General features: G+C 35.7%; 4 protein-coding genes across 5 annotated transcripts; 1 reads left to right on the top strand and 3 right to left on the bottom strand.

Annotated features, from left to right (window-relative positions):
• LOC148587131 (uncharacterized) lies at positions 1–537 on the bottom strand. Its single transcript, XM_088514501.1, has one exon. The coding sequence runs from the start codon at positions 535–537 to the stop codon at positions 1–3; it is 537 nt and encodes a 178-aa protein (XP_088370627.1).
• A 2,748-nt stretch (positions 538–3,285) lies between these two features.
• Positions 3,286–3,759, bottom strand: LOC148587130 (B3 domain-containing protein Os11g0156000-like). The gene has a single exon (XM_088514500.1). The coding sequence runs from the start codon at positions 3,757–3,759 to the stop codon at positions 3,286–3,288; it is 474 nt and encodes a 157-aa protein (XP_088370626.1).
• Positions 3,760–6,494: 2,735 nt separating this feature from the next.
• Positions 6,495–11,255, bottom strand: LOC132173954 (putative inactive purple acid phosphatase 27). 2 transcript variants are annotated; one of them, XM_059585646.2, is made up of 12 exons: positions 10,761–11,255; positions 10,114–10,205; positions 9,778–9,847; positions 9,551–9,673; positions 9,338–9,430; positions 9,059–9,188; positions 8,883–8,964; positions 8,677–8,809; positions 8,083–8,288; positions 7,853–7,978; positions 7,058–7,361; positions 6,495–6,877 (listed from the first exon to the last, which is right to left on the bottom strand). In XM_059585646.2, exons 1-12 carry the CDS (start codon positions 10,947–10,949, stop codon positions 6,572–6,574), a joined length of 1,854 nt encoding a protein of 617 aa, XP_059441629.2. In that variant the 5' UTR covers positions 10,950–11,255; the 3' UTR covers positions 6,495–6,571. The 2 variants fall into 2 exon arrangements, with proteins under 2 accessions (XP_059441629.2, XP_059441630.2); XM_059585647.2 differs by lacking the exon at positions 10,761–11,255 and having other exon boundaries at positions 9,778–9,887; positions 10,114–10,196.
• Positions 11,256–12,934: 1,679 nt separating this feature from the next.
• LOC132173953 (putative inactive purple acid phosphatase 27) lies at positions 12,935–18,297 on the top strand. Its single transcript, XM_059585645.2, has 12 exons — positions 12,935–13,483; positions 13,876–13,967; positions 14,181–14,250; positions 14,358–14,480; positions 14,617–14,709; positions 15,052–15,181; positions 15,721–15,802; positions 15,885–16,017; positions 16,661–16,866; positions 16,956–17,081; positions 17,407–17,716; positions 17,889–18,297. The coding sequence occupies exons 1-12, from the start codon at positions 13,286–13,288 to the stop codon at positions 18,192–18,194; spliced, it is 1,869 nt and encodes a 622-aa protein (XP_059441628.2). The 5' UTR covers positions 12,935–13,285; the 3' UTR covers positions 18,195–18,297.
• Positions 18,298–20,028: the final 1,731 nt, after the last annotated feature.

The following is a 20,028-nucleotide window of genomic DNA, read 5'->3' as shown; positions in this document are numbered from 1 at the left end:
TTAAGGTTTTGTACAAACATAATCCTGGATACAAGAAGGGAAATGTCCTCTCCAGAGTCTGTTCTCATCCATCATGAGCGCTATCTTTGCTAAGCGGTGGGCACTTTCGTTGGCAGATCTATTGACATGTTGCACTCCCCAACTCTGACATCTATTCATCATCTCTTTCGCGTCATTTACCACCTGGCCGAAAGCACTCCAGCATTCTCCTTCCTTTTGCATGGCTTGGACAATTGATAGAGCGTCCCCTTCAAGAGTGACTCTATGCATATCCAGTTGCCTTACAAGATCTGCTGCTTGCCACACACTTAGAGCTTCCGCCAGTGTAGGGTCTGTAACATATCCCTTGTTGGCACACATCATGGCAACTGTTTCTCCTGCATGATCTCGAATGATAACCCCTATCCCCATCTTGTCCCGCCAACTATCCACTGTAGCGTCCCAAATGACTTTCACTGTCCCCCAAGGAGGTTTCAGCCAGCCAACATTGACAGGTCCTTTGGGTGCCACTTCCCTTCTGCTTTGAGCCTTTGGCATTGTTCATCTTCCGAACAGGCGTCCACTTGGGCTTTTGCCATGCGCATTAAGGGGGACGGGTCAAGAAAGTCACCCCTGAAATCACTGCATTCCTCCTCAACCATATCTGTGTCGCAACTGTAGCCACAAGATGCATTTGATCTTCGTCCAGCCTTGCCAGTAACTTCTCAACCACTAGAATGAACTCCACCTCGTCACTGGTGCACTTATGGATTTGAGGGGAGCACTCAATCCATACGTCTTTTGCTAATTGGCAGCTCCACAGAATGTGCCCCAATGTTTCTGTTTCCTGCCTGCATATGGGGCATAGAGGATCTGGGGTGATGTGTTTCTTGAAGAGTCTTTCCTTCGTCGGCAGGATGTCTTTGCAGGCTTGCCACATGAACGTCTTCACCACTCTTGCCCCTTTAATGCTCCATATTCCTTTCCAAAGCATTCGCAGTTGTTGTGTATTTGAGCAGCTTCCTTCATCCCTTATACTTCCCTCATTGGCCATATGGTAAGCACTGTAAACCGTAAACTCCCCATCCTTTGTGCCCGCCCATACCATTTTGTCAGCTCTGCTCCTTGGACATACAATCATGCCACAAATTTCCTTTGCTTCATCAGCATTAAAGACATTGTGTACCAGCTCTGTGTTCCACCAGTTTGTATCAAAATCTATAAGCTCACTCACCCTCGCCTCTCTGTTAAGCACTCTGACTGGGGATTGAATTTCGTGAATCAAGGTCTTTGGGATCCACCTATCCTCCCCAATACGGATTGAGAGGTCATCCCCCACTCTCCATCCTAGGCCCTCCTTTAAATGAGGCTTAGCGGTCCTGAGACTTCTCCACACATACGAGGGTCTTTGGCCTAAATTGGCTTCCAAAAAAGTTCCTTGCGGATAGTATTTTTCCTTTATAATGGTTGCCGCCAAAGAATTGGGTCTTCGTAGTAACTTCCACCTTGCTTAGCTAGGAGAGCAAGACTGACCATTTCAAGGTCCCTAAACCCCAATCCATCCCATTCTTTTGCCATGCCTATTTTTTTCCAATTCATCCATGCTATCCAAGAATCCTTCTCCTTACGCCTCACCAAAACCTAACCATCCTCTCCAACAATGATTGAGTTTGGGATACATGGAGACTACAAAATAAAATTGGATTTAAAGTTATATATTGTAATTGACGGTTTATATAATGCTACATTATTTAAATTTTTTTTAAAAACGTACGTCAATATTAATATTATATGGACCGTTAGAAACATAAACTTTAAATATTTGTAATGAAAATAATATTGATGGAAGAAGAAGATTCTTTGTCCATATCAAAGTAGAAAAGAAAGATCTTAAAAATTTCAATGCTTGAAGATAGGGAACATTTTGCACTGCAACCATGAATGAGTAGCATAAAGATGCCTCTGATTATATATTATAAAATTGTTCATTAAATACAAGATGAGTATAGCAAGAAGCCAGATGAGTAGATCAATCGTTTGAATGACGCGTGGCAAATTAACCTTAATTGGGTCAATAGTTGCGGCTCTAATCACGTCCGTACATCTCAATCAACAAATCAATGAAGCCAACCGTGATACGTGTCTATTAGCTTTTAAACACCAATTGGAAGTTTTGTGGACAAAATAATTAAATCATATTTAAGGGAGTGAGGTCGGTGAGAAAAAAGTCTTCAAGTCGGTGAAAAAAAGTCTCTTTTTCTCCAAAAGCAATCCAAGAAAGACAAGAAATATATTGCTGAGCCCGACATTGACTTGATAAATCAAGTCTAACGTCACAGAACCACTCAGGTATATATGTCACAAACACTTAGTTTACAACATATCTCAATCAATGGGGCAAAAACATCCGCATTTGATTAGAAAAATAAATAAACAAATAAAAAGGGGCAAAAACATAATACCAAATTAGTAATTAAATTGAGTTTCAATTCTACCAAAAACCAAATGCTGATAGTACGTATATAAAGAACTAGCTAGTTGTACGGAGATGCAGGGTTCCAAGCATCAGTACGTACTTTTTTTCTCATCACATGTAATCATCATGCCTAGGGCTTCTTTTTTTTTTTTTTTTTTTTTTTTTTTTTCTCTAATTAAAAAGAGGGGGGAGGGGCGACCAGTGTAGATTTCCCCCTCTGGGCGTGACCATAGGGGCCCCCCCTCGCCATGGAATGTCCGGTTTGAGCCATAGCTACTGCCTAAGCGGCGAGCCCGTCACCACAGCCCCACAAAGGTGCGAGTTGGTAAAGCCCAGATTTGAGCACGCACTACTACCGCAAGCGGGTTCGAACTCGTGCCCCTGGAGGGGGGGATTTACCCGGCTGCTTTACCATCTCGACTACCACCTTGGTGGTTAGGGCTTCTTTATATACCATCACCATTTCTTTTCATTTTTTCGTTTTGAGTACTGATGCCGGGGACAATACAACCTTAATTTACTATAAATTCATGCAAAATCATGTTTGAAGAAGAATACATGCATATGAGCACATGCATGCATTCCGAGCTAAAATATGCAAAAATAAAAACAGAAGATGCATAGAAATCACAGATAAAATATTCACTTTATTACAATAATATTGAGCTCAAAAGAAAGGAAAACCTTTATCCAATTATACAATAAAAATGAGACTCATGACGCCGCATAACAAACAAAAGACAAAGTTGCTTACAAATTAAATAAAAACAAAGTAGGTTTTGAGAGAAACTTTTCCCATGCACCCTTGAGGCTAAAAACAAAACAATTGTCTAATTTATTGGAGTTCCAAGAATCTGAATACATTCTTTGCGAGAGGCTCCAATCATGAACACCCTTTTCCCTGTCCTTTTCTTGCAATTCAGCTCATAAAAGGTTATTGAATCTCCTTCACTTAACTGCTTCGCCTGAGCAAACTGACTCCACCCTCGGGTGAGAAAAGCGCTTCCACGACTTGTACGAAAGCCCATTATCCAGGGCTTCATTTGAACGTCATAGACAATGACTTCACTTCCATTTGCTGGGAGGCAGAATTTGGCTCTAGGTGGCTTCACTAAATGAAGCCTATAGCTTCCTTTTTGTTTTACGTCACTTGGTGTCAAAATCTTCTTAAACACTTCTTCGGGCTCATACTTCATGTACATGCATTTGGGACATGCTTCTTCAGTGTTTCCATGACCTTCACATGAAGGAGGCCATGCAGGGTATATGCCACCTGAGGATGTATCTCCTGCTCTTGCAGCCATGGCCAACGTCAAACTTGGGCTGATTTACAATGTCAAGACAAACACATAAAAAAAAAAAAAAAAAACAAAACAAAAACAAAAGTTTGACAAATTCTATCCCAATGCGATCAAATCATATAAATCTTACAGATAAACAGAACACTCTTTAAGGTTTAATTGAATGGTTATAGGTATAGGCGAATATATATATATAGAGCGGAAACCATAAGAATTCACTAAGAATTGTGTTGAAAGTGACAGCGGCCATAACAATTTTCTTGGTATTGAAAGGGACGGCAAAGTCATAGCAATTTTCTTAGTATTGAAAGGGACAGCAAAGCCATAGCAATTTTATACACTAACTCGATCTGGCAAAAGATAATAATATTATTTAGAAGCGCTAATGATATATGAACCTAAAGTTGATTAAAGAGTAATGTTACTCGATCTTTACACTCATTTATCGTACTCATTTTACATTAACCGATGTGACATATTTTAAATGGAAAAAATGCTAAGAGATCGTTTGATTTGCAAAATGTGTATTCCATTAAAAAATGAAATAATTATTACTGAGAATAGATGGGAGCAAAATAAAATAATTATTCATATTTTATAGTTTAGTAACAACACACATGCTCTAATTGAAATTGAATCAAAATGACTAAAAACATCATATTATTTATTTTTATTTTGTCAATTCATATTCAAAAAAAAAAATACAGAGACAATAAAGTGTGTGGATGGTCGGCTAGTGGCTACCACTTAACTTCCATTAGCATTTATTTCTCTTTGAAAAGTGGACGGCCTTGAAGTCTTTAAATGTGACAACTATTGTGCATAATTAATTGCAAAATGAATTGCTTGGTACTTTGTGTTTAAAAACATGCTCCAAAATTTTATTTTTCTTGATTATTTAAGGATTAGAGTGACAAAGATTCTCCTTTGTAATACTATTTTTTTTTTTTTTTTTTTTTTTTTTTACATGTCCACATAACGGAAGGAGAATTCTAACATGTTCACAGCTGATTGAGTTATGCCTTGAAAACTCCCTAATTGTTATTGATGAATAGAACAAAAAAAAAAAAAAGCATTATAAAGACAAAACGTGACATATATATATATATATATATATATATATATATATATATATAGTTGGCTCATACAACTTTGAGCATTCACATTCAATTCAACAATTTTTTTCTATTATATTGTAGCTAAAAAATTACTCTCCTTTTTTTTTAAAAAAAATTAATTAATTTTTATTTTTACTTTAATTATCAACTTTTCCAAAGCACTTATATTGACCAGACTCTCTATTTTAGTTATCAACTTTCATTATTCCATTTTTACATATTTTTTTCTCACTGATTTATTTATTTTTTTATTCTTTGTTATTTATTGAGATATAGAAGAACGAATGTTAGAAAGTAAAAAAAATGTTTAGTTTTTACATTTGATGAGTCAACAATTAACAATTTTTTTTTCAAAATTATTTAGCCGGATGCAATTTTTTTAATTTCCATTTTAAATTCCAACTAGTCAAACCGAATGGAAATTCTCTAACCTAGCTTTGAACTTCTTGGCCGGACGGCATTTTTAATTTATTTTAACAGTCAAATTAATTAGTTGATTGTGATGCTTTAGATATATTGTTGTAATTATAATAAAGTTGTACACCATTGGTTTGTATGGAATGGACTAAGGAAAGTCACATCTTTGAATTAATGCAATGTTGTTTTACATGTTTTGTTTTTTAACCGTTGTAAATATTTTTCCTTTATTTTAATGGAGCCATCAGCCATGCCAGAAACAAACTTCTAATCGGACTGTTTATAGTCTTACTATAATAATATTTAAGAAAGACCTTCAAAAACTTGGCTTTCTTGGTAAAGAAATAAGCTTTCCAATATTTTTGAACACTCATATATAGAAGAACATTTGCTCTATATATATATATATATTATAAGCTTTCGGCTGTGTGTTTCTCATGAAGCAAGTATTAATTTTGACGTGTCTCTAAAGTCGTCACTAATTTCTCCGTTTTGAATGATTATGAGACAGGCCAGCCCACGATATACGCAAAATTCTTTTACAACTACCGTATCAACCCAATAAAATATAGATAAAATAAAAGTGTGTTACTTAGTAATTCTTTTCTCTATTTGGGTTTTTTAAGCTAAGCATTGCTATTCATTGAAATATACCCGACTTGAGAGCCGAATATTGACTCAAGCTTTACCATGCGTCATCATTTATTCGCTTGACCTAAAAGTAATGCTACTTTTTATATCATTTATTATACTTATATCACATCAAGTAACGTGACGTGTTTTTTGGGACTCGAGGTACTGTTGTGCACAGATCCTAACCGATCAAAATGGGGGCCTACTCTGCTGGTTAGCTTAACTCGTTCCAAGCCATCATGATCATTAGCATCCTGACCGTTGGATTTTTAGATTTTAATTGACATAGTTCAGGGACACACCACTGATGATTTACGTGGGTTAGAACACTTCAGAAAATTTGGGAAAGCAGTTTCTCCAATTCCTCCAAACTGAAACCCCATTAATTAACATAATTAGGCACAATACGTCTAGCAATATGAATAATACAGTGGAAGGGATTAATATGTAGGGATGAAGTTTTGATCGTTTTCTAGCCGTTGGAAGGGACGAATATGCTCCTAAGGACCTAAACAATTAAATTTGAAGGTATTAATGTCACGGAAATTTGCAGTAAAAGATATATTATCTCAAGCATTTTCTGCATTATATAAGGAGGGATCATGTTCTTTCACAAGCAAAGCATTTAGGGATAAATTACATTTGAATCATGAAGCTAATGTGACTGGTTCACAGCCATCGTGTACACAGGCCAACACATCCCTGTAGTCCCTTGAAATGGTGAAGGAATCATACACTTTTCCATCACTGCTCTTTTTGTACTCCAAGAGAAGAGATGAGTGGTCGAATGCAGTCAATTTGACAAAGCCAAAGTCAGAATCTTTGTAGAGACTCCAACTGGTCTGAACCGGTCCGAAATCCGATAAGTGGCTCCCTCCCCCTCCAACGATTACATTGATTGTTCCATTCACTGTGCCTGAATAGTGGGATCTTTCTGTATTCACACACTGGTTCTGCATCACCCCCACATAAACATCAAGTGATCAACAGATATGGCAATCAATGGTAATTAAGAACTTGTTCATTTGGAAATACTTAGAACATGAGTTGTTATGGACCCTTTACTCACAGTATTGTCTGTTTTTTGGGGTGTTTCATTTAGTAAAATTTTAACTTGTCTTGTCCATATATACCTGGTATATGGGGCATGTTCTCTCGTAGTTATGGACATGACCAAAGAAAGCCATGTCCACTTTGTACTTCTGCCAGAGCTTTTGCAAGCTTTCCCTTCCCATGGGCTCCCCAAATGAGCCATCCTCCCAATATGTGGAGGAATAACCAAGAACACGATGAGCAATGAAGATCAACCATGGCTGTTTCTGCCTATCGGCTGTTGCAAGACAATTCTCGATGGACTTGTACTGTTCAGAACCCTCCCTCCAATCATGTTCACTGTCAGCTACACAGAAGCGGAACATGCCATAATCTGTTGAATACCTGCATGCAGATACCAATCAACAATAAATTCAAAGGGAATTTTGGAAATTGGCCTTAACACAAGCTACTTGCTCATTCTCTCTTGTAGAAATTAATCAACCTTGTAATTCTTCTGCCACATAAAACACTTTAAGGACTTGTTTAGGATTGTATTTGAGGGGCCCAAATGTGCATTTAACACTCAAAAAGTCCGGTTGAAGAAAAAAATAGTCGTTTAGTAAAAAAATTAAAAGCGTTTTTAAGGGTTCAAAAAGTTTAAAAATGGCTAAAACGCACTTTTGACAAAAGCTTAAAAATGAAGCTTTTGCCAAAAAGTGATTTTTGTCTTAAAAGCTCTATTTTTCAAACGCAATCTTAAACAGACTCTAAATCCTATTTGTAAAATTTTGAGCTGATTAAATCCAACACTCTACTCCCCCCAATTACCAACTCGAGATAATGCAGTTGCTTACCAAACGTTGATAAGCCAAAAAAGAGATGACATTACTTACCAAAACTTAGCTCTGTTCTCAGCAGGAACATAAAACATGGTCTCAGCAAGCACACCACATTCACCACCTGAATCATTAGAGTCATAGAAGGATCCTGTCCCCGGTGCATCGCGTTCGTGATTGCCACTGTAGAAGTACTACATGTAAGGTCCAAAAGATAGCAGGGGTTTTATGCTTAAAACATAGCTATACAAGCAAAGCAGCAAGGACAATATTGCAAGCAAGCGAACCTTGCAATCATATATGGTACAGTTGATGCAATGGGCTCCACCTGTGATGTGAACTGGTCCCACTGTGAGATGTATCCATTTGCATATGTGATATCTCCTATGTGAAAAACTATGTCGATGTTGTCTAGGTCTTTGATGAGTTGATCTGTGGTATTGAGTGAACCTGGTTGATAATTACTGTACTCATTTGAACCATCACGTTCAGCCTGAAACATGTGGACAAAGTGTAAATATTTTTTGTTTACAAGTGAAAAACAAAAAAAAAGAGAGAATAATATCTCCTATCTAGTACATGGAACAGTTCAATGTCATAAAAATTATGGACTCACTGAATATTTGAATAATGGTTTTTATTCTTAGTTTCACTCATAAATTGGTACTATTGAATTTAAAGGGCATGGTTTGGAAGACATTGCTTGATGCATGTTGTTCACCAATGATATAGTATTAATCTTGATAACTTGGAGGACAGAACAAAAAGAAAAGACAACACACTATATCTTTCAAGGTATATATGGAGATCAATGTTAATAGCAGAAGGCAGCTCATTCCTCATTTATTATACTTTCTACAACTCAATTCTCTTAATAATACCTTTCCCATATCACCAAATATCACAACACGCTGTAATGAGTCCTGCCCTGGATATGGTGATGACTTGAAATTATAAGACTTGCTCCAGATATAGGTACCATTAAACAACCTATGACCTAGCTTGTAAGTGTACCTGAATAAACAATCATCATAAGAGCCTTGGGAACAGAACAACTATCTAAGCACTTGTTAATTATGATGCTTACAGTGAGTTTGGCCACAATTCCTTTAAGAAACTTGTGTGAATGAAACCAGGATCACGCCATCCAACTGTTCGTGCAGGTGGACCTGCAGAATGAAGAGCACAACTTTAATTTTTATTTTCATATTCTTTGGTGAATTTTCTTTCCCAGTAATAATTAGAGGAGGGCATAGATCATACCACACATGGAATTTCGCTTAAAAGTCAATGTTCCAGCAGGGGATTGAGTTTGAGATTCTCCCTTAAGACCCCATTCAACAAGAGGTACAGCCTCAATAACGTTATAGCCGCTTGTCCAGGTTACTGTCATCTGCATAATAGCAGAACAATGTTTACATTAAACAATTTACCTTCTGATTGACACTAACAGAATTAATGCTTAAGTGATCATCAATATTGTTTAGATTAGTGTATCAAGAATTTAGATATGCTTGAAAAGAAAAAAGATAATGAACTTACTTCATTCCAAGACTTCCCTTGAGAGAGGCGAGGATAAAGTGGTGCCTTTGGATTTGCAAAATTTATGATATTTGAAACTGCCAACAGTTTTGGCTGAAATACAGGAATACAAACTTAGTCTACACTGGAAGTCTCCTTGGCTTTTCTGAATGATTTAGGATTTGAATATTAAAAGATATAAACTCAATGCACCAGGTCAACACAAGGACTTACATTTGACAAACCGCCTGAGAATAATGCAAATGAAAAATCTGCCCGCTGATTGATCAATTGAAATTTCAAAGATGTTTTCCCTGTCTTTGTGTACCCAGAGTTGGATTCATTGGCAAACATATACTGAAAATGAAAAACAATCATTATGGAATTGGTTAGAAAAGACAAATGCAAATGGTTCAAAATCGACTTGAGTTCAACATAGGATAAATTGCAATAATAATTACCTTTATTGGAGCTGAGCATATATTTGGAGCCTGTTGTCTTGGTTCATCACCAGGTGGGCAAGTAGATGAGCTGCCATTGTACATGATGACATAACTTCAATCCACAAGCTCTAAAAAATATACATGGAAGAATCCTAACATTATGCAGTCATCAACAATGATGTGCATGATTATGGTCCTATGTTTTGATGCAGCTAGCCAACCCCAAGTAATAAGGAATACAAGTTTTTTGTTTAATATTAAATTTGTGAATTTTAATCTTCCATTCCAAGCAGTCAAACTAAGTACAGAAAGAGCAGCAAGGAAATTCATAAGAGGTAGTAATGCAAACATTACTTGAACTTTGCTGGAGAGAAGACTGCAACCCAATCATCTCCAGAAGGGTCAGGGCACACAAGTTCCACTGTGACCCACTGAGAATCTTCCCCCTGCGCATAAATCAGTCAGACATCACTAATCCTATATTAAATCAACTTGTTTAGAACAAAGAGCTGTATCTTTGGGGAAAATATATGATCCAGGTACCACAGAGTGTTCTGCAATGTAAATAGGTGGGACCTGCTTATAAGCTATGTCTCAACTCTATATAAAATTACAGAGAGAAAGAGACACTTGACTGAAAGCTGGTAGTCAAAGATCAGATCTACACAACCCCAAAACAATATGTTTATGCATGGAAGTCTTTGTAATCAATAAACGTAGTATATCATATGAATCTTGCTCTAGATTATAATATGAACATAATATATCTACCCATCTTGATGTGACATTGAAGCCATAGACAGGCCAACAATTTGACACTGCAGATAGATGAATGGCCATTACACCAACATGAGATAGTACCCCATAAACATAATACCAAAAAGCAATAGAATTGATACACAAATCCATTCTTTTATCTGTGAATCATTCTTTCTAACACTTCACCTTCAATTTGATTCTTGAAAAGAAAGAGAAAGCTAGAGAGAGAGTGTGTGTGTTACCTTGGTGCCAAGAAGGGCTGGTTCTGCTTTGATAGAAGCATTATCATGAAGCGCAAAGAGAGCCCTGTGGATGGCAATCTTGGATAGTGGCTGCTCCCCAACTCCATGTCTACCATGAGCTGCAACACAGTGCAGCACCAACAACAATATCAGTGCAACTTTCAGGGACACGAAGAAGAAGCTCTCCATAGGTTATGTAACCAAGCAGTTCAAACCTCAACAATTGTACATTGAAGTCTCAGCCTCTCAGTTCCTCAAATTCAATTAAGCCGGCCAACTAGGCAATCCTGTGTTTCACATTTTCTTACTATTTCCGCTATACTTTGTCAACTAGGCTGTATGTTGACTTTTACTAGTCATTATATCAAAGACACCCAGAATATTCGGCATGCTAATTTATCAAATTTAATTGTTAATTATGCAAGAGAGACAGAGAGAGGAACAATAGACACAAATTTTCTTTTATTGTGTTCATACAAAAGATGAAAAGAACAAAAGATCACTGTATTTCATATAATTAAATGAAATTATTTCAAAGCCCCTTAATTAGCTCATGCTATCACTAAACATTTTTTAGGAAAATTATCAAAATATAAAGGAAGAGCAAGTAATCTATGAATATGTTTTCCTAACAAAAATGATGTTAACAAATGATTGTGTTCAATGTTATTGAAAAGAAAAAATAAGTGTTGGATTTCCCAATTTGTTTGCAAAAAAGGTGGATTTTCCATGTTGAATTGCCAAACCTCAATAGTTGACCAAGAAGTCTCCATCGTATTTGATAATCCAAGGCCGGACCGGAGGTTGCGTATTTATTGTCCCATGTGAAAGGAAAGATATTTTTCCTATTTTTTACTAGAGTCAACCAAAAAATAAAGATATTTTAAGGATGTACTCTATTTCCGACAACACTCTTAAAGGGCCTGTTTGAGATTGCGGTTTCAATAAGTCCAATTTTAAAAATAACATTTTTAAAAATAAGGTTTTTGAAATCGTTACTTTTTAAAATCGTAAAAGCTTTTGGTAAAACATATTAAAAAATACTTTTTTATTAAATATTTGTTATGCAAATTCATAATTTTTGTTTAAATTCGCATTTTTTTTCAAATAAGCACCCCCTACTCTGCTTATTGAAATCACACATTTTTTTTATATTTTAAATTAAGTGTTTTTTAAATCGCAATGCCAAACGTCTTACGTTTTATAATATCTTTTAAAAACGCAGATTATTCTTGCGAAATCGCAATTCCAAACACAAATTTTTTTTCAAATGAGTTTTTGAGTATTAAAAACATCTTTAGGCCGCTCAAACGCAATCTCAAACAGGCCATAAGTTTTAAACAAAACAAAACAAAACAATTTTGGGATAATCCCATGGGCCATGGGCCATGAGCATGATATGAAGTGGCAATAAACATTGAGTCTCATCTGGGTTGGGTCTACGTTTATGGCCCTTCAATGTTTTGCAGGGCTTGGAATTAGGCCCATCTTTATTACCTCATCGGGGGTTTGACAGAGGAAGTACTGATTTTACTTCTATTTGTGGATCTCAATGAGGAGTTGGGCTTGGGTCCAATTGAGTTGAAACTGAATCGTCGGCAGCGACACGCGTTCCATAATAACACATACTCCAATTCTAACGGGACTCATTTCTAATTTAGTTAAATTGTACCCGAACTACTAAAAAATATTTAATACTTTTCAATTATATGTGGACGACGAGTGTTAATAAGTTGTAAAATAATAAGTTTAGCCTCTTTCTAAAAATTAACTCACTAGAAAACGAAAATCAATGGCTCAGTCAAGCTTTATTTGTTTTAAAAAAAAAATATATCGTGTAAGATTTTCATTAAAAAAAACAAAATAATAATCTGATGTTTATTCTATCCTTGCAAAACAATTATTTGAATTTTGAGGGGTAGAGTGAAGGTTAAATTTAACTATTTAATTAATTTAAAATTTAAAATTTAATTTTTTAGGCGTAAAACCTTTTTACAACTTGGTGAGTGTAAAAAAAAAAAAAAAAAAACCAAATTCATTAAGATTCACTTCTTATACTTTCTTCGATTTCTTTCGGAGTAGGCGATGTGGGACTCTGGATACTGTAGGACACGTGCCGGGACAAACTGCTTTATGCCCACTCCTTATCTTCTAATCCGAAGATAATCACGCAGGATCTAGTAATCTATACTCCTCTGCATAAAATCCTACGTCGACTCAGTGACAGAGTTGAAGGAGTGAGAAGGAGCAAGAGAAAGTTGGCGGTTGGATTCTTAAATCTCAAGCCGACTTTCTTTGCTTCTCTGTCTCTTTATTACTTCTTTTTAACCAATGAAACTGAAAACCCAGAAAAGAAAAGAAATCAAAGACTTGAATAATTCCTGGAGATCTCAATCGAATCCTATTCGGATTCAAACACTATCCAAACTTTTTGAATCTATTTATACACCCAAAAAGAAGAGGAAAAATACAAACGACAAAATCTAAGGGTTTTGGCTTCAGAGATCTCTGCTATAGGTCCAAATATGGATTTACAACTGAAAAAGAGCTTATTGCTCCTCTTGGTATTCTTGGGATTTGTGGGGTTCGGCCTTGGCTTGGTTTCGGCTGATAACAATGGCTCTGGGGAGCAGCCATTGTCGAAGATTGCCATTCACAAAGCCACTCGTGCTCTCAATGACTCCTCCTCCATTACAGCCTACCCTTCCCTTCTCGGCTTAAAGGTAACAAATTTCATACACTATATGCTCAATGGTATTGCAATTTGATATTGTTTTGTTACTGTTATAATATTTTTGTGGACTGCTTACTTGGCTCATTCATAGAAAACCAGCAATTTTACTGTGTTAGACTTATGACCACTATTTGGCACCATATGTGCACCAATGAGATGATGGTTGCAAAATTTACTCTTTTTTTTTTTTTTTGGCTGCATATTATGATTTTCCATTTATTAAATATATTGTCTTTGTTAATTGGGTTTTTCTTTATAACCTTGACGGTTGTTGAATCTATAATAGTTTGGATACTGCATTGGATTTCTGTGATCATCATATTTTGACCCTTTTTGGAGGTGCAAAGTTTTGTAATGTGTTTTTTATGTATATTATTACAGGGGGAGGACACTCAATGGGTAAAGGTGGACCTTGTAAACCCTGAACCGTCCACAAATGATTGGGTTGGAGTTTTTTCTCCTGCAAATTTCAAGTATTGTTCATCCCTGTCTCTATGAACTATTTAGCTTTTTGTTTTTATTTTTAATTGAATTTAGTTCAATGGAATACAAATTATCAAGTTCATTTAATATTGTTGCAACTATAGTTGAGGTACCAAAAATCATGCCTATTTATTACAGCACAAGTAGGAAATTGTGCATGATATATCATTGCAGAAATTGTAAGGAGTTTTATTTTGATGCAGTTCATCAACCTGTCCACCAGTAAATGACCCAAAAGAACAGACTCCATACATATGCACAGCACCGATAAAGGTGTGTAGGGTGTGTAAGATGTAAATCGTACATTAAGATTGCAGTGACTTGTAGAAAAATTTCGTTTACACTCCTCTAACCTATGTGTGTTGAATTTGTTGTCCCAGTATATGTTTGCGAATAACTACAATTCACAATATACAAAAACAGGCAAAGCTTCTCTGAAGTTCCAGTTGATCAATCAGCGTGCAGATTTCTCCTTCGCATTATTTTCAGGCGGGTTGTCAAATGTGTGTCCACGATCTACAAATATTCCTTTTTCTTCTTTTTTTTTCAAACCATAATTGTAACATAGATCTTTCTGAAGTTGCTTCTAGCTGATTCTGCAATCTAGACTTGTTAATAATTACATGTTTACTATTGCAGCCAAAACTGGTAGCAGTTTCAAATTCCATTTCATTTGTCAATCCTAAAGCACCTCTATATCCACGCCTTGCTCAGGGGAAGTCTTGGGATGTGGTAAGTTTATCTTAACTGATCTTTCCCTATCAAAGAGTCTCGTGGACATCTGGGTTCCAAAGCAATATATTTGTTAAAATTAAATCTACTGTTTCTTTTTCTTTTTTTTTCCAAGTTCTGAAAACTTTTATTATGTGAGTTTCAAAGCTATATATTTGATACTGAGGGCTTCCTTTTCAAGATAATATTTCACATGACAGAATGCTCTGAATGAATATTAAATCCGTAGGTGCTTGATGCTAGTACGTTTTACCATAATCCTAGAATTGCAACGTCAATGTTATGCTCACTGGTCAACCTAGTGTTTATGCCTTGTTGTGACATATGAACTTAAGCATGCAGATGACAGTTACCTGGACAAGTGGCTATAGCATAAATGAAGCTGTTCCATTTGTTGAGTGGGGTCTGAAGCGACAATTTCCAACTCGATCCCCAGCTGGAACATTGACGTTTACTAGAAACAGCATGTGCGGTATGATTCAAAGTTCATCTACTCATGATTGCATCATAGTGCAAAGTTAATTTTAGTTATAATCCAACGTACCTTGATTGTCAACTCTCAATTTAAATGAGATATACCACAAAGCAATCATCAGTTGTGAATTGCATGCAATTCATTGCAGTGTTCAACTAACTCTATCACTAGTTTCTGATCAAACATACCTTATTGAATTCTACTTATCCAAGACTGCATGTTAATCAGTTTCTCTAGTTATCTATGCTATTTGAGGACACTTCAAGTTGTGTGTTTTCTCCTTATGTCTTTTAATGATACTCAAAACTCTTCTAAATAAATAACAGCTCACGGTGGCCATTTTTTCTAGTGTCCAAGAGTTTATGTTTGATAGTTAGGTTGCCGATTTGTGTATTTTCTTGGCTTGTAATAGATTTTGAACATGGACTCTTATCACTCTCACAAAATTTTAACAACCTAGACCCTATTGCATACAAAAGTGCAATTAGTGCAGAATGTAGGTCTGTTCCATAAGGGGTTTCCTTGTTGCTCTGTAGGTTCACCTGCACGGACAGTTGGCTGGCGCAATCCTGGTTTCATACACACAAGTTTCTTGAAGGACTTGTGGCCAAACTCTGTGTAGGCATTTCAAGATTCTTTTTCCTTGACATAGACCATTCTATGACTATCTGTCCTGAAGGTTGTTGTGATCTATTTTCAGGTACACTTACAGGATGGGCCATATCTTATCTAGTGGTTCAATTATCCGGAGCAAGTTATATTCATTCAAATCATCCCCATATCCTGGACAGGACTCATTACAGCGAGTTATAATATTTGGTGACATGGGGAAGGTACTATTCTGTATTGACTTGGAGAAATTTATAACAAAAAAGAAAAAGAAAATAAACTTAGTCGTATCTTTTTGGAAGGAGAAATTCAATGTTACCTAACTACACACCAAGTACAGGACATCCTTAAATTAAGACGTCAAATAACATCTTGGTGGCTTCTCACATAAAATATAGCAGAAGTGATGAGATCTGACATTATACTGTTGGATTTTATGAGCCAGAACGATTTTCTAGGCCTGTCATTCCCTTTGGTCTTTTAACTTGATCAGATCATTCCTTACTGCTTTCAAATTCTCTTTATTCTATTATTCTCATTTTCTGGTCCATATCATAAACTCCTTATGTTGTTGGCAAATAATATTATCCTTTTACTGGAGAAGGCCATATTGGAAGAATGTTTGATGGGCACCACCTAATTCATCGACTTGAAAAACCAGGAGGATAAGAATAGCATGACCCATTTCATTTTCTGATTGATGAACTAGACTGTAGCTAGGGATTCAAGACTTAAATGCTAGGCTTTCCCTAACATTTACATGTTTGTTTGTGCGTGTTTGTTGTTATAAAGGCAATTTGAGTCAATAGAGTTTCTTGTGCTTGATGCACAAATAAAGCAATCATCATTTCTTTTTATGTCTTTTAGGGAGAGCGTGATGGCTCAAATGAGTATAGTAACTATCAACCAGGTTCACTGAACACTACTGACCAACTCATCAAGGACTTGGAAAACATTGACATAGTTTTCCATATTGGAGACATAACATATGCAAATGGATACATCTCGCAATGGGACCAATTCACTTCTCAGGTGGAGCCCATTGCATCAAAAGTCGCATATATGATTGCGAGGTTTGTGCCCTCCATAACTTATACCCATTTGTACATAGTTTGGTTTTAGATATTATGGTTGAAGAATCTTTTTTTCATTTCTCCTGCAGTGGTAATCACGAGCGCACTTGGCCAAATTCTGGGTCCTTCTATAACCATATGGATTCAGGTGGAGAATGTGGTGTGCTGGCTGAAACCATGTTCTATGTTCCTGCTGAGAATAGAGCTAAGTTTTGGTGAGTTGCATTCTACTTTATAATTAGTTTTAAGTATTTATAGTAGTCTTAATGTGTGAATGGTTCTCAAAGATACATAGACAAACATACAAACCTCTCTATATCTAAGTTGTAAAGAGAGAGTTTCCTCCGGAACTAGTGATAGACACAAGAGATAGGCTACATAGAAATGGGTCATCACAAGAATAAGCTATTCCACCGCAAACAAGTTAAACAAAGCAGTTTGGTCTGTTATTTTCATCATTGCTGTAGATTAGTGCCTTCTAATTCTATTATAAAAGCTTTTTTGTCCAATTTCTTAAATAAGAACTATGAATATGCACAGGTACTCCACGGATTATGGAATGTTTCACTTCTGTGTAGCCGATACTGAACATGACTGGAGGGAGGGATCGGAACAGTACAGATTCATTGAGAATTGCCTTGCTTCTGTAGATAGACAGAAACAACCTTGGTTGATCTTTGCTGCTCATCGTGTCCTTGGATATTCTTCTGACTATTATTATGGCTTGGAGGGATCATTTGAAGAGCCCATGGGAAGGGAAAGCATGCAAAAGCTTTGGCAGAAGTACAAGGTGGACATTGCATTTTATGGCCATGTCCATAACTATGAGAGGTCATGCCCCATTTACCAGGTACAAACAAGCTTGAGGATCTATGAATCCATGCATGTGTAGATTTTTTTCATCATGCATACATCAATCGGCTCATTGCAGCAGGGTTGTTGAAAGTTAGTTTCCATTTTTTTTGTTATTTTAGAAGAGAAAGTATTTAATATATTATATTGTTAATTTGCTGGCGGTGTAGAATCAATGCGTGAATTCAGAAAGATCTCATTATTCAGGCCCTCCAAATGGAACAATCCATGTTGTTGTTGGAGGGGCAGGGAGCCACCTATCAAAGTTCAGCCAAGTGACACCCAAATGGAGTCTTTACAAAGATTATGACCATGGATTTGGCAAACTGACAGCATTCAACCATTCGTCTCTCCTCTTTGAGTACAAGAAAAGCCGCGACGGAGATGTATATGATTCCTTCACCATATCTAGGGACTACAGAGATGTCCTGGCTTGTGTACAAGACAGTTGTGAACCAACCACTTTGGCATATTAAACTCTACCTTAAAATTCTTTCAGGGAAACTTAGGTGATGGAATTGTGTTATTAAAATATTATGATAATATTAATATAGGCTGCCAAATATAGTTTTTTATTTTTTTTGGCTGTCCTGCTAGTTGGTTGCTATATTATCACTTCTGTCCTGTTTTTATATTGATATAATTGTTTTAATCTTTGAAATAATGCCTAAAACGAAGGTGGGGGTGTTCCAAGGGGTAGTTCAATCGGCCGCCTCATGAAGCGAAGGTCACTAGTTCTAATCTCCCTTCCTCTCCTTGTGTGGACATAAGGGCTTGAAAGGAATTTCATCTTATAATGTTCTTAACAAAAGGAACATGAAACTGAAAGGCCTATGGGAAGATTTTTATAGATAAACCATTGAGAATTTTCCTCTTCTGGATATTAGCTTGGTTCCATGACCCTGATTTCCTGAAATATATATATATATCCTTGGGCTTTCCTTTGATTTTGATTGAGAAATAAGAAAAAAAAAATTAAAAAAAGATTTGCAAATCTAGAAGATGGATAAATTGATGTGAATTGGCATTATTAAATGCTTTGTTTTTGTTTTGTTTTGTTTTGTTTTTTTTTCTTCTCATTTTTCAGGTGGACTCTCTTCTTTTAAGATTTATTACTGTCTTTCATAAAGGAATGTTCCTAAAATAAAACTATATATACTTGAGGAATGCTTCTATGCATTCTCCAAACCATCTCCAGACCATCTCTCCTTAAATTTTTTTTTATTTTTTTATTTTTGAAAAAATCAAGATGCACTTGGAAGAGATGGTATTGAGAATGAAAAGAAGAATATCTCTATATACTTTATATTAAATTTGAAAATATTCTAACAGTGGCTTGTCACGGGTTGTTGACATGTTGTAAAGTGGGCATGATGGCCTCAAAGAACACTAATAAAAAGAATGACGCAAAATAAATAAAATATAGTTAGGACCTAACTTGCTCAGAAAAAAAATATATATAATAAAATATGTTACACATCTTTCTAGAAATAAAAATAAAATAAAATAAGTAAAATTTGAGTTGCACATGTTAGATTTTTCCCACATGGTCTGCTTGTCAAAAATACTTTAGTAGTTTTCTTTTAGCTTAAGAAACCAATTTTGTTGAACAGAGATTAAAAAATATAAGGTGGTCGTTGACTAATTATAAATTTAAAAATTACTTTTAAAGAGCTAAACCAAACTTTAACAGCTACCCCTTTGGTAACCTTATCTTTTTCTTTTTTTCTTTTTTAACGGCTGGTAACCTTGTCATTAATCCATACGTATAAGTTATAACAAGAAGTTAGACATCGTCCGTTTGACTTTGCGATTTTGAAAAACATGATTTGAAATGCGATTTTTAAAAATACAGTTGTAGTTTGACTTTTAAAATTGTAATTTAGCCTTTAAAATTGTGCATTTTCAAATCACAATTTTTTAAAAACGCAATCTCAAACAATTTATTTTTTGTGATTTGGTTTGAAATTGTACTTTTTGTATATGAAATTATAATATCAAACGCACCCTTAATAAAGTTTAAAGTTTAAACTCAGAACTTTGACTTTATTACCATATTGAAATACCGATTATCCTAAAAATTAAACTAATTAAAAATAGTGAATTTAAATATTAGGGAAATAAATACATTTTTGTTATTAAAAATGATGAAAACTGCCTCTTCCAATTGTCAAGACCCCAAAGAATCATTGGACCTTTTTATTTAGAGTAATACTATTTTTTATAGCCCTTGTGTTTAAAAGCATTTTTACCATTTTCCCGTCTTTTCCTCCCTTAGAATTAAAAGTAGAAAAGACCTCCCTTTGTTAT

This window comes from Corylus avellana, chromosome 3, assembly GCF_965113065.1.
Source record: "Corylus avellana chromosome 3, dhCorAvel1.hap1.2, whole genome shotgun sequence".
NCBI classification, from domain to species: Eukaryota; Viridiplantae; Streptophyta; class Magnoliopsida; order Fagales; family Betulaceae; genus Corylus; species Corylus avellana.
This window is presented reverse-complemented; position numbering and strand designations above follow the sequence as displayed.

Bases quoted from the DNA above. Each gene is read 5' to 3' on its own strand.
- LOC148587131 (XM_088514501.1), bottom strand. From the start codon at position 537: ATGCCAAAGGCTCAAAGCAGAAGGGAAGTGGCACCCAAAGGACCTGTC.
- LOC132173954 (XM_059585646.2), bottom strand. From the start codon at position 10,949: ATGGAGAGCTTCTTCTTCGTGTCCCTGAAAGTTGCACTGATATTGTTG. The intron at 9,431-9,550 runs GTAAGTCCTTGT...CCTGTATTTCAG, and splicing joins TCTCAGGCGGTTTGTCAAAT to CCAAAACTGTTGGCAGTTTC. The intron at 8,810-8,882 runs GTAAGCATCATA...TTGTTTATTCAG, and splicing joins GAATTGTGGCCAAACTCACT to GTACACTTACAAGCTAGGTC.
- LOC148587130 (XM_088514500.1), bottom strand. From the start codon at position 3,759: ATGGCTGCAAGAGCAGGAGATACATCCTCAGGTGGCATATACCCTGCA.
- LOC132173953 (XM_059585645.2), top strand. From the start codon at position 13,286: ATGGATTTACAACTGAAAAAGAGCTTATTGCTCCTCTTGGTATTCTTG. The intron at 14,710-15,051 runs GTAAGTTTATCT...TTAAGCATGCAG, and splicing joins AGGGGAAGTCTTGGGATGTG to ATGACAGTTACCTGGACAAG. The intron at 15,182-15,720 runs GTATGATTCAAA...GTTGCTCTGTAG, and splicing joins TACTAGAAACAGCATGTGCG to GTTCACCTGCACGGACAGTT.